General features: G+C 37.7%; 1 protein-coding gene and 1 long non-coding RNA gene across 51 annotated transcripts in view; one reads left to right on the top strand and one right to left on the bottom strand.

Annotated features, from left to right (window-relative positions):
* Window positions 1-12,877, bottom strand: part of kcnt1b (potassium sodium-activated channel subfamily T member 1b) — a 163,973-nt gene that overhangs the window by 73,024 nt on the left and 78,072 nt on the right. For all 50 annotated transcript variants that reach the window (XR_015491916.1, XR_015491917.1, XR_015491918.1 and 47 more), the window contains 4 exons: window positions 8,496-8,555; window positions 7,127-7,201; window positions 4,446-4,529; window positions 786-880 (listed from right to left, as the gene is read on the bottom strand). Coding sequence is in view for 46 of the 50 variants with exons in the window: in XM_087254322.1 (XP_087110448.1) it covers window positions 786-880; window positions 4,446-4,529; window positions 7,127-7,201; window positions 8,496-8,555 (314 nt within the window). In the remaining 4 variants the exon portion in view is untranslated. The remainder of the gene's footprint in view (window positions 1-785; window positions 881-4,445; window positions 4,530-7,126; window positions 7,202-8,495; window positions 8,556-12,877) is intronic.
* LOC147844492 (uncharacterized) lies at window positions 7,786-11,985 on the top strand. Its single transcript, XR_015492193.1, has 2 exons — window positions 7,786-10,060; window positions 10,115-11,985. It is a non-coding gene; the product is annotated as an uncharacterized LOC147844492 (long non-coding RNA).

Below are 12,877 nucleotides of genomic sequence, written 5' to 3'. Positions count from 1 at the left end.
ACATCATACTATCAATATTAAAACATTCATTCATTCATTTTTCTTTTCGGCCTAGTGCATTTATTAATCTGGGGTCGCCACAGCGGAATGAACCGCCAACTTATCCAGCGTATGTTTAACGCAGCGGATGCCCTTCCAGCCACACCCCATCACTAGGAAACGTCCACTGGTGCCTGCCTCAAAATGAGCGAGTTTGAGCCACTTGTACATTCAGGAAGTGTTCAGGAAAAGCAAAACACCAGCGAAGAAACTCGACACAGAGGAGCATTAACCCCTCACTGCCAACTAGCGTTTCGGAAGTGTTAATGCAGAATAATAGAGACAGCGCGCAGAAGTATAAATGCACAGCTATGCGCGTTGCATGCGCCGTGGGTTACGCCGGTCACTTGACGCAGAAGTATAAACCAGGCTTAACTCCACTTTGTAATAAGATTCATCTGAACGCTGGGTGGTTTAGTTTTTGGCTTACAACTCTTTACTAAGGCTATTTTAAAACTTCTAAGTAAAAAAAATGACTACAAATACCTCCAGAAACCAAACTAATAAAACAAATCCAGGTAACTTTTGCTCTATCAAATACTAGACTTTGATTTAACATAACAGCATAAAAACATTAAATCAGCAAACATTGAAACAGAAACAGCATTATTTTGTTGTGAGATAAAGAAATACAATATTGCACAGTAGCTTTGGTTAATATTGTGTCTGTTTCAGATTTGCTGCATTAGACACAAGCTTTTAAAAGACTGAAACCCCATCAGGGTTATGAGAGATCAGAGCTTTACCCGGTGAAGACCAGACAGAGCAGTGTACAGATCAGGATGAGGACCTGGTTGAACATGGCAGAGTGTGTGCGCTGGATGGCACGATGGAGATCATTCTAGAAAGAAACAGAGAATAACACAGATAATGCAGACAACTTGTGCCTATAAAAACCCTATTCTGAAAGAAAAGCTGCCGTTTAAGTGCCCACTTCTCCTTGATAACCATCATTATCTTTATTTTATTGCACAGTGAAGTCTAGGGTGACTTATATAACTAGTTTTTCAATTCAACTGAACTATATAGAGTAAAATATACAAGTAAAACTGCTTAAGAAGTGTATTTCTCAGATATATGACATATACTGTAGGCCTATTGTATATGCATGTTCACTACAGTGCTTTGACAAAGGGTTCAGGCCTAAAATAGCTTCCTTACTCAGTTTTGTAATAGTCATCTCTCTAGGATACTATCTTTTAAGAAAGTTTCCAAGTAAAACTTTATAAGAAAAAAAGACTTAAGATATGGAAAAAGCTTCCAAAAATTGTTTTGTTTTTTCAGAGAGACCATAAATAATCTTTCAATGAGGAGTTACATAACAGCTAAACAGTTTTTGGTAACACATCAGTTTAGAGACCAATTCTCACAATTAAAGGGATCACTCATAAATGAAAATTCAGCCATCATTTTCTCTTCAGAGGACTCAAACCTGTTTCAAACCTTGTTTGCGCTTTTGTCTTCTGTTGAACATAAAAGAAGATATTTTGAAGAATGTTCGAAACTGGTAACTATTGACTTCCATAGTATTTTTGTTTGTTTTATTTGGGAGATAGTAGAACTCTACATTTGGACAAAGATTGATACATTTGTGAATTCAATAGTTGCTTTAGAGATAAGGGGCCCTATCATACACCCTGCGCAATGTGGCGTGATACTTGTTTGGTAGTTTCAGCTTGGCGCAAGAGTGGTTTTGAGGCGTTGCGCTATATGTTTAAATAGCAAATGCATTAACGCTCATATGTGCGCCCATAGACGTTCTGGTCTAAAAAGGAAGGCGTTCTGAGGCGCACTGCTGGCGTGTTGCTATTTTGAGAAACTATAATAGATTTTTCATTAGACCAAAACAAACCCGGTCTAAACTCCAGCGCCTCGCTTACGCACTGCTTAATACGCACAAGAGAGCAATAGGCAAATATCTTTACATATGAAAAAAATTAAAATATTAAGGATATATATAGGATATAATAAGAATAGATATAGGATATAAATATAAAGGATTAAAATATTACAAAACATATTATTTTCTAGCCTACATAAATATGAAAAATCACTGCTTTTATGTCTTCTTCATCTCGAGAGGCTTTTTCAGTTCATTCATAACAATTTGCTTTTGTATAATGCTATTATTATTAGCAGTATTATTTATTATATCCATATTTATATTTGTTTTAATAAAAACAAGCTTAGATTTGCCCACCTGTCAGGTTTTAGACCATATGGGGCACAGCATGTGTTTTAGGATATAACTCAGGATAACACTTCGGTAATATTGTTCATTTATTAGTTTGCTGGAAATTAGACCTGAATTTAGAAATAGTTTTGAAACGAATATTTGAGCTTAACAAAGGCAATTAATTATTTATAGACTAATTGATGTCTGTGCGTAAAGGTTTTCCTATCCAAGAGCGAAAGTGAAAGTAGATCCAATATCTCTCATTCTCACGCAGTAGATGCTCTGTTTAACAGTTTCCTGTTAAAAAACCTGTTAACTGTTAACTGTTTGCTAGTGAAATGCTCAGTTTTTCCACTTAGACTTACTTTACGTCCTGTAAATAGCGAATGCGATTATGGCGCGACGCTGCTGGCTCTTAAAGGGAATGGGAAATGAGACTCTAATTGGTTTATTCTCAAAACACACCTATAACTCATTGAGAAAATAAACTCAACCCTTTTAGACCATGCGCCATGACGCAAAGCGGATTTTCCCGTCTTTAAATTAGCAAAAATGCGTTCTGACACGCCCTGAAAGCGTTTGCGCCCTGCGTTTTGTGCTCTGCGCATGGACCGTCAAAATAGAGCCCAAAGGGTGTGTTTCCCAAACAACAACGTAACTTGCGGATGAACTATCATAGTACAATGCAATGTTTGGGAAAAGAACGATGTGGTGACGAGTGTTTCTTAAAACCCGTAGTTTCTCTCTTGCAGATCCATTGTTTGAAGCATGTTAGTTATAACGTAAAACGCCCATAATGATGCCTAAACGAGTTGGTAACAACTTCTTTAAAGAAGAATCCCATCATTTCTTTGTGCAAATTATATATATTTTTCACACACACACACACACACACACACACACACACACACACACACACACACACACACACACACACACATTAAAAAAAATTGCTATATAGTTTTGGTAAAAGCTAATACCTGCTTACAGTATGTCGGTTCCAAAACAGCTGAAGATCTCAACCTCCTGAAGATAACCACAGGTTAATGTGCGCGCACGGCGCATAACTGAAGGCATTTTCAGTAGATCGCCAAACTCACAAGTCACCATAGAAAGACAAAGTGTGAAAAAAGACCAACACACTTTACAGAGGCGGAGTTGGAGGTTTTAATGCTGACGTATGAGGAATTAAAGCCGATTATAAAGAAAAAGCATTACTGCATCAACAAAGGAAGGAAATATAAGATAAGGATAAGATAAGAAAAGAAAAAATAAATAATAAGACAATTTGTTTGTTTAATAAATTACATATGCCACCCTCACTTTTATTCATTCATTCATTTTCTTGTCGGCTTAGTCCCTTTATTAACCCGGGGTTGCCACAGCGGAATCAACCGCCAACTTATCCAGCACATTTTTACACAGCGGATGCCCTTCCAGCAGCTACCCATCTCTGGGAAACATCCACACACACATTCACACACACAGCCTACCCAAATCACCTGTACCGCATGTCTTTGGACTGTGGGGGAAACCGGAGCACCCGGAGGAATCCCACGCGAACGCAGGGAAAACATGCAAACTCCACACAGAAACGCCAACTGAGCCGAGGATCGAACCAGCGACCTTCTTGCTGTGAGGCGACAGCACTACCTACTGCACCACTGCGTCGCCTACCCTCACTTAACTATACCATCCTTTTTGAGTATGTTGTCTAGCCATTCATGCATTTAATCTTTCTGCCATTAATTTCTTAATGCCACAATAATAGTGTATTGACTAGTATATAAGGCTTATACAAATTGTAATCCTTTTAGAGCTAGAAGAGCTGATTGGGGACCACTGACCTAAAGAACCTTTTTCCACTATAAACGTTCCATGGAAGATTCTTTATTAAACAACTGATGCTAATAAAGAGATTGTGTTTTAAGAATGCATGTCACATTTTGTAGATTGTTAGCATGTCTCTTCTACTAATATCTTTGCTTTAAGCATTTGTAAAAGGACATTCCCCCCTGCCAGCTTCTTTCTGCACATTTGACCCAACCATCTGGCAGGGACTGGAGTGCTGGCATCCTCTCAGTTTTCACTGATGATGCATTTTCGTTTGTCAAATGCATACCGAAGTAAAGCATCCCAACATGGCATATCATCAAATAACAACAGAGTCATTCAGCATGATTTCCCACAGGCATGTGAAACGCACTGCACAGTTGCAAATATTACTTACAATCATATTCTCCAGCGCTGATTTGGCAAGCCAACAGTTAAGAAATACAGGAACAAATATGTTCCTAAGCGGAGGCCAAAAGATCTGCAAAAAAACCATAAATAACAATAAATGGATGACTGTATCAGGGTTCTTTTCACAGGAAAGGAGGCAGAGTACCCATTCAAAATATGGGTAAGACTTTAGCTGGAGTAATAATTCACACCCTTTGCTACTGGCTTAATAGGTGCCTATTATTAAGATGTTAACTGTTTATTAGCACTAATAAAGGTTGATCTTATTTTACATCTCTAATCCTACAAAATACATAAACTTCACGACCGTGCTAACTATTAATATGCAGATATTTAGTAGTTTATTGATCCAAAAGCCTTAGTTAATGGCTTGTTAACAGAGTATATTGTACATTAAAATAAAGTGTGACCGAAAAATAGCCAACAATAAACAATATCCAGTCAAAACCAACCCAGGCTCATTCTGAAAACGTAGTCCCGTGGACGGTTCTGGAGACCGCAAAATATGTCCCGGGAGGTGTGTATTTTTGCAGGTTTGTTTTCTTGAATCTGCTCTCGTGAGTGCTGTTCGCACCCGTTGTTCTCGCGTGAACCCACCAGAGGGCACTGTCGACCGACTGAATGGCTGAATGATTGATTGGGTGACCAGCCAATCGACTGACCCACCCTCCTCCTTCCCTAAACCCAACCAATTTTACTGATTGACCCGCACACCCAATTACTTCCCTAAACCCAGCCGAATGTTTACAAAAGCCGCCCAAAAAAAGAAAACCCCTCGTCTGTTTTTTACCATGTTTTCGGATTATGCCACATTCTCATTCTTTGTTATTCACTCGTTCATTTTTGGATTCTCTTTTTGTCTTACCTGATTTCTGGAACCGCTCTTCCCTGGACTCAAACCCGGTCATCGTTGTGGTCAACTCCTCTCTGCATCTCAAGTCCACCGACGTACACGACGTGCTAACTGGACAAACTAGTTGTGACGGGAAAGCCCTCCACACGGAGGTAAGCGGTCAGCCGGTTAGTACCAAAAGGAATGGCAACATATCGCCCCAGTGCGTTCGCTTAAAAAATTAAATGCAGCCATACATATCTCCAGCTACATAATTTACGGTCTTCAGAAACTTCCACGGGACTACATTTTCAGAATAAGCCTGGGTTGGTTAAAACGGTTAAAAATCAGGTAAAAAAAAATATTCGTAACATTTTCCAAAAACTTATTTTATCTACTTAGAGATCTAACACAGGCTAATAGCTTACTCAGAAAACGTAGTCCTGCGGACGTTTCTTGAGACTGCGAATTATGTAGCCGGAGGTATGTATGGCTGCATTTCATTTTTTTTAAGCGAAAGCTACGGGGCGGTATGACGCCGTTCCTTTTGCTGCTTACTGGCTGACCGTGACCGCTACCTCCATGTGGAGGGCTTTCTCACTGCATCGAGTTTGTCCAGTTAGCTTGTCGTGTACGTCGGCGGACTTGAGACGCAGAGAGGAGTTGACCATGATGACAACCGAGTTCGAGTCCGGGGAAGAGCGGTTCAGAAATCAGGCAAGACAAAAACAGATTCCAAAAAATAAAACTGAACAACAGAGTGAGAAGGTGGTAAAATCCGAAAAACGTGGTAAAAATCAGATGAGGGGTTTTCTTTTTCTGGACAGCTTTTGTAAACCGTTGGCTGGGTTTAGGGAAGTAGGTGGGCGTGCAGGACAATCTGTAAAATTGTTTGGGTTGAGTGAAGGAGGAGGGTGGGTCGGTCGATTGGCCGGTCGGCCAGTCAATCATTCAGCCATTCAGTTGGTCGACAGCGACCTCTGGTGGGTTCACAGGAGAAAAGCGCGGGCGCAAACAGCACTCACGAGAGGCATTTGAGAGGAGAAAAAGTGCACACAGTGGTCTCTCGTGGATTTGTGAAAACAAAAACTGCAAAAATATGTACCTCCCGGGACGTATTCCACAGTTTCCAGACACGTCTGTGGGACTACGTTTTCAGAATGAGACTGGGTTGCAGTGAAGTAAATAAATAATTATAATAAAATATTAACGCGCCAAGAAAGATGGTGTAAGATGCTGAACTTTTCCTTTTGTCCAGAGATCAGAACACTTTTGATAAATGTCTTGCTTCGTTTTGTTATTACAACTGAATGTAAAACATTTTGTTTTGAGGTGAATTAATCTAATGTTGTGTACCCAATTTTATGTACACGTTAATAGAGTAAAATGCGTATGTTTGTCTTTTGGAATTTTCATTTCATGGTATGTCATGTTATGTTGTGTTATTTCATGCTATGTTCTATTTAATAATGATCTTCCACATGAGTTTTTAAGGGAGCATCTTTCATCATCTTACCCTAATCGAAAAGTATAATTGTGTAGCACTCCACGGCTTTAACATCTGCATTGACATCAATACAAAAGAAATTAAGCATCCTATAATTTGCTCCCACTAATTTCGGGTCAAAAAGCATCTATTTGTTACGTGGCTAATTGTTACATTTCATCTGTAATCGTTCCCTCTCGCCATTGCTTTTTTCAGATGTCAATGGTTGCTGGTATAATTACTATCAATCACAACAATGCAATCTCAAAAGTACCTAACAATTACTATAAACAAAGACTGTTTGCTGGATACTGTATGTGCTTACGTGTCCACCGTCTTTCTCACTTACTGTAATTATGAATGGCACTGTATTGATCATCTCAATGATGAAGGAGATTTGGAAAATCTGTTCCCAAATGTTGCCCTGGAAATGGAATATACTGCTGTTGAGTTATACTGCAGAAGCATTAAAAAACAACTCACACTCTTGACTAATCACAATGGCACTGTAAAAAAAGTTCAACAAAGTCTTTCTTATCGACTGATTTGTGTTTTTTTTTGCCCATTTTTTATGCTTTTGAATTCAATTATGGGAGCTTAACCTTTCCTCCAACAACTTCCAATGCTGAACAGTTGGAAAAAGCGACTTTTATTGATATTTTTAATTGTTTGATTTGATATATACAGAATGGCAATAAACTGTCAGTAATTTTTCTGTTATTTTACACACACACACATCTCTTCACACCACCACCAGTGTGCAGCATCCACTTGTATGATGTGACAGCAGCCACAGGACAACGGCAGCCACAGGACAACGGGCTCACCACACACAAGCTATTGGTGGGGTCGAGAGACAGTAGAGCCAATTAGGTGGATGGGGACTATTGGAAGGCCATAATGGGAAGGGGTTAAGAAGGGAAGTTGGCCAGGCACCAGGGTTACACCCCTACTCTTTACAAGAAGTGCCATGGGATTTTTTAAATGACCACAGAGAGTCAGGACCTCGATGATATTTTTTTCCTCTGAAAAAAGTTTTATTTGTTTTATTTCAACTAGAATAAAAGCAGTTTTACATTTATTATGAACCATTTTAGGGTCAAAATTATTAGCCCCTTTAAGGTATATATTTTTTCGATAGTCTACAGAACAAACCACTGTTATACAATAACTTGCCTAATTACCCTAACCTGCCTAGTTAACCTAATTAACCTAGTTAAGCCTTTAAATGTCACTTTAAGCTGTATAGAAGTTTCTTGAAAATTATTTATTCAAATATTATGTACTTTCATCATGGCAACGATAAAAAATAAATCAGTTATTAGAAACGAGTTATTAAAACTATTATGTTTAGAAATCTGTCTAAAAAAATCTGCTCTCCGTTAAACAGAAATTGGGGAAAAAAGTAAACAGGGGGTCTAATAATTCAGGGGGGGCTAATAATTCTGACTCCAACTGTATGCAAAGTACAAGTGAGTGAATCGGGACACAACCTTTAATCAAGGCAAAGATAACTTTCAGCTCCCAAAGACAGAGACTTTAGCCTGCTTCTTTGGTAAATCAATAAAGAAACAGAAAAACAAGTTGGAGAAGCTTTTTCAGAAACATTCTCCAGATCAATTTAAGAAACAAAAAAACTCTAGCAACCCAAAATGAAAGGGTAAGATTTCGTTTAGATCAGTGGTTAAAGAGCAGAACGATAATGACAATATTCTTACCTTGTAGCTGAGATACACCAGGAGCATCGCTTGCAAGAAGCTAATTAAGGCCACTGTCACCTGTGATACAGGAAATGCAATCATAATTATGACAGATATCAATAGCAAAGTAAGGTCACAATAAAGTTCCATTGGTAGATCAATAAATTAAATCAACATTTAAAAAACAATTGCCATATTAATCCAAAACTTAAAAGAAGAACAATAATAGCTAATAGTTACGTTGCAAGAGTTCACACTTGACTGATGATTGATTATAAAGCTTGTTTGGCATGCTGTCCCGGGAGAGAGCCCTGAGCTCATAAGATCCTCGAGCCCGGGGCTCCCTCCCGTTTGCAAGGTGAGAGGGGAGTTTGAGCTCAGGTAGATCTCGAGAGCTCCCCTGCTGTAGTAGCTAATGAACAGATAGTGATTGCTCTTAAGAGATAACTACTTACTAGGAGCATGTCTATGGTGTCGATTTGGATTAGTCAATTCATTTAAGTTGAATGTTTTTTTGGATTGTGGGAGGAAAACGGGGAACCCGGGAAAACCCATGTGAGCACGGGGCGAACGTGCAATTTCCATACAGAAACGTCGGCTCACTTGGTAAGGACTAGAACCAGTGATGTTCTTGCTGTGAGGCAACAGTGCTAACCACTGGGCCACCGTGCCACCCATCTAGGAAAAGAGAAGGAGTAGGGGTGGAAGGGGGGGATTCTTCAAAATGAATATTCATAGTGATTTAGGAATCGTCTGATTGGTGAATCATGAATTGAATAATGCGGGATCGGCTGCAAGCACTCATAAGCACGTGATCCTCTCAAAATTAGTTTATAAATAAACTTCAATTAAAAAAGCCGTTTAAATAAAGAGCCATCAGCCTTTCAATTTTGGATTGTGATTAAAATGATAGATATTACGTTAGATTAACGATCCCGCAATAACATCATTTTAGGACACAAAGGAGACACTGCTTCAGCTGTCAATCAACCGATTCATTTAAAGATGATGGCCAACTTTTGGATTTCAGTCCAGAGAGAGAATACACACAGCTATCTGTGACGAGTAGTTGTGCTTATGGTGCACTGCAAAAAATGCTTTTCTTGCTTAGATTTTTTTGTCTTGTTTCTCGTCTAAATATCTAAAATTTCTTATATTAAGAAGCATTTTTTAGACAAGCAAAACATAATGTCTTGTGTTGAGAAATAATATGCCAATATTAAGTGAGTTTTTCCTTAAAACATGCAAAATAATCTGCTAATGGGGTAAGAAAATTAATCTTGTTTTTTCTTTTGATGTAAGATTATTTTGCTTACCCCATTGGCAGATTATTTTGCTTGCATTAAGGAAAAACTCACTTAATATTGGCATATTATTTCTCAAAACAAGACAATAGCTGCGTCCCAAATGGCACACTATCCACTATGCACTCATGCACTATGTACTTATGCACTTACACACTCAACAGGATAGTATATGTACGTAGTGTCGTCCCAAATGGCACACTAATGTTTTTTTACTAAGCGGAAATTCAAACCGTTTCCCTGATGACGTTTGACGGTTGCCAATCACCATCGGGAGGCGTTATAATCACTCCCGTAGAAGAGTTTTGCTTTCACCATCCAAAATAAATAAAGTTATTCAACATGTGCGTCCGATAGCTCCGCCCTTTCTGCTACGTAAGCAAACCTGCGGTCGTTGAGTGCGTGAAGTGTCCATCATTACACACTTAATTTTACCAGCTAAATGAGTGCATCATCCGGGTAATTAAAGTGCACTTATTATTATATTTTATTAGTTTTCAGCGTAAACGCACTACTTACACTATTTATACTACAAAATGGCGTAGAATAGTGCATAAGCATGCGATTTGGGACGCAGCTAATATGTTTTGCTTGTGTAGAAAATTCTTCTTGATTTAGGAATTTTTTGATATTTGGACTAGAAACAAGACAAAAAATCTAAGTAAGAAAAGCACTTTTTTGCAGTGTGTTTCTTTTATTCTCTCTCTCTCTCTCTCTTTTTCTCACTCTCTCTCTTGCTCTCATTTAATTGAATTATTCGCAGGTGCAGTGGATTACGGTGGATCATGATTGGAGTCTGGATTGGTGGCGGCTGTATTTAAAACCTCACAGAGCATGGATTCGGTGGCTCCCTGCTCTCTCTCGATTCCCCGTTTGTCATTCCCTGTGGAGATATTATATGGCATTTTGTGAAATGCCGATGTGAAGTTGTATATTCTACCCGGATGACTTGGAGCCTGGTAGGGAGGTTTGGTGCCTTCTATTTATTATTTTTGTTTTCTCTCTGTAATTTACAAGTAAGTTTTCTGTATATCTGTCTTATCTATGTTCCAGGGAAGTTTTCTCTAATATAGTTAGTTTTGTTTATTGTCATTTATTTTGACTGAACCCCTCCCGGTCTTATTTTTGCTCCTTATTTTCTGTAAATAAATGATATTTTCTTGTTAAATCTCAATGATTGTGTTTTTAGTTTATATTTTTAATCCCTGTCAGCTTGTAATGTTTTGGTTAAAACTCTTCTTGATTAGGGGTCTTAAATTGAATTTGCTCTGGATGTACTTGTGAGTTCAGATGCAAAAACCTCTAAATGCCGTCTGAAATTTTTGAGTTATTTACCATTTAAGACATTAAAAACAAAGTATTTATTGCCATAAAAGTAAAATAACTGAATGAGGAGCTTGATAAAATATACTTTTTATCATGTGTCACAGTGCTGAATCACTTGTCGTTAGGACACGGTTTAATTAGTTGTCAAAAACAAACTCCTAAAAATAAAGGTTACTCAATGCAAATCCCTCCTGGGGTCTGTCCAAAACTGTCTGGTTTAGTTTGGGGAGCAATCAGGACTAAAGTAAATTGCAAGGGACAGTCAGAGGCACCAAGAGACAAACTGACAGTCTACATTTAGTGCTGGGTATTTTTCGTTGACTCTTTCTGCGGGTTACATCACTTTTCTAGAAGAGAGAATCTTTATGAAGGGTCATTAAATCACTCAAATCCTTATTTCAAACCATGCTGGCTTATTAGAGAACCGAGCCTATGACTGATTTCAGGGGTGTCATTAGACTCCATTTACTGACAGTAAAACAAACAGGCAAAATATTTAAAAAGTTTCTAATTGTTGTTAATCCAGTAGTAACTTTATTTTGTTTACAAGTGCAAGTATAGATTTATTAGATTCCGTGTTTTAGTTGATTTGTAAAGCACTTTGGTCAACATTTGTTGTTTTTAAATGTGAATGAAATTAATGAAAACAAAACAAAAACCCAGTTGTCTTGTAAACAAACAACAAGTGCAAGTATAGATTTATTAGATGTTTTAATTGATTTGGTCAACATTTGTTGTTTTTGAATGTGCTATATGAACAAAACAAAGCAGAGAAAAACAAAACAAAACAAAACACAAAACAAGACAAGACCAGAAATAAAATTAAAAAAAAGAAAAGACAAGACAAGACAAGCAATAAAAGACAAGACAAGAAAAAACAAAACAAAACAAAACAAAACAAAACAAAACAAAAAATAAAAGACAAGACAAGACAAGACAAGCAAGAAATAAAAGACAAGACAAGAAAAGACTAGACAAAACAAGACAATAAATAAAAGAAAAGACAAGACAAGACAAGACAAAACAGGACAAGACAAGACAAGACAAGACAAAACAAGACAAGAAATAAAAGACAAGACAAGAGAAGAAATAAAATCAAAGACAAGACAAAACAAAACAAGACAAGACGAGAAATAAAAGACAAGACAAGAAATAAAATCCAAGACAAGACAAGAAAAAATAAACAAAAACACAGTTGTCATGTAAACTCCTTTTTGGCTGAATGCCATGTAAATGGCCCCTGACAGTGTAGTATTTGAATCATTCACACGACTGAATCATTTTAAAAAGGAATGACATGCAAACAGAACCGCATACAGTCTGACAAAAAACTGTTTGTAAAAAGAGTAGACTATGTCGAAATTGACAGTATAAAAACAAAATAAGTGAAAAGTAGCTTCTTCTTTGTTGTGATGTTTTGTGTGAGCTTGGATTTGTGTTGTTTGTATCCGCCATGCACTGCAGGGTCTTGAACCCACCCGCTCTTGTTAATTGATTATTGGCTCATTTGCTCCATCTGTTCTTCTCTGTTACATCCTCATTTCCTTCCTATTAAATCTGTTAGTTCTGTCCTACACTAGTTCATTGTAGCTTTTACTTTAAATTCAGATGTAAATTACGCTCTCTAGATGTTTATTCGTGTATTAGATCTTGTATACTGCTGACGTCAAAATCATTAGTCATCCTATGAACTTTATATTCTTTGATGTGATGTTTAACAGACAAAGGACATTTTAGTGTTTCCTTTAATATTTAATTTTTTTTTATGGA

The sequence above is a fragment of the Danio rerio genome, chromosome 5, assembly GCF_052040795.2.
Source record: "Danio rerio strain M-AB ecotype USA chromosome 5, GRCz13ab, whole genome shotgun sequence".
In the NCBI taxonomy this organism is placed as follows: Eukaryota; Metazoa; Chordata; class Actinopteri; order Cypriniformes; family Danionidae; genus Danio; species Danio rerio.
Note: the sequence above shows the minus strand (reverse complement) of the source record. Positions and strands in the feature narration are given on the sequence as shown.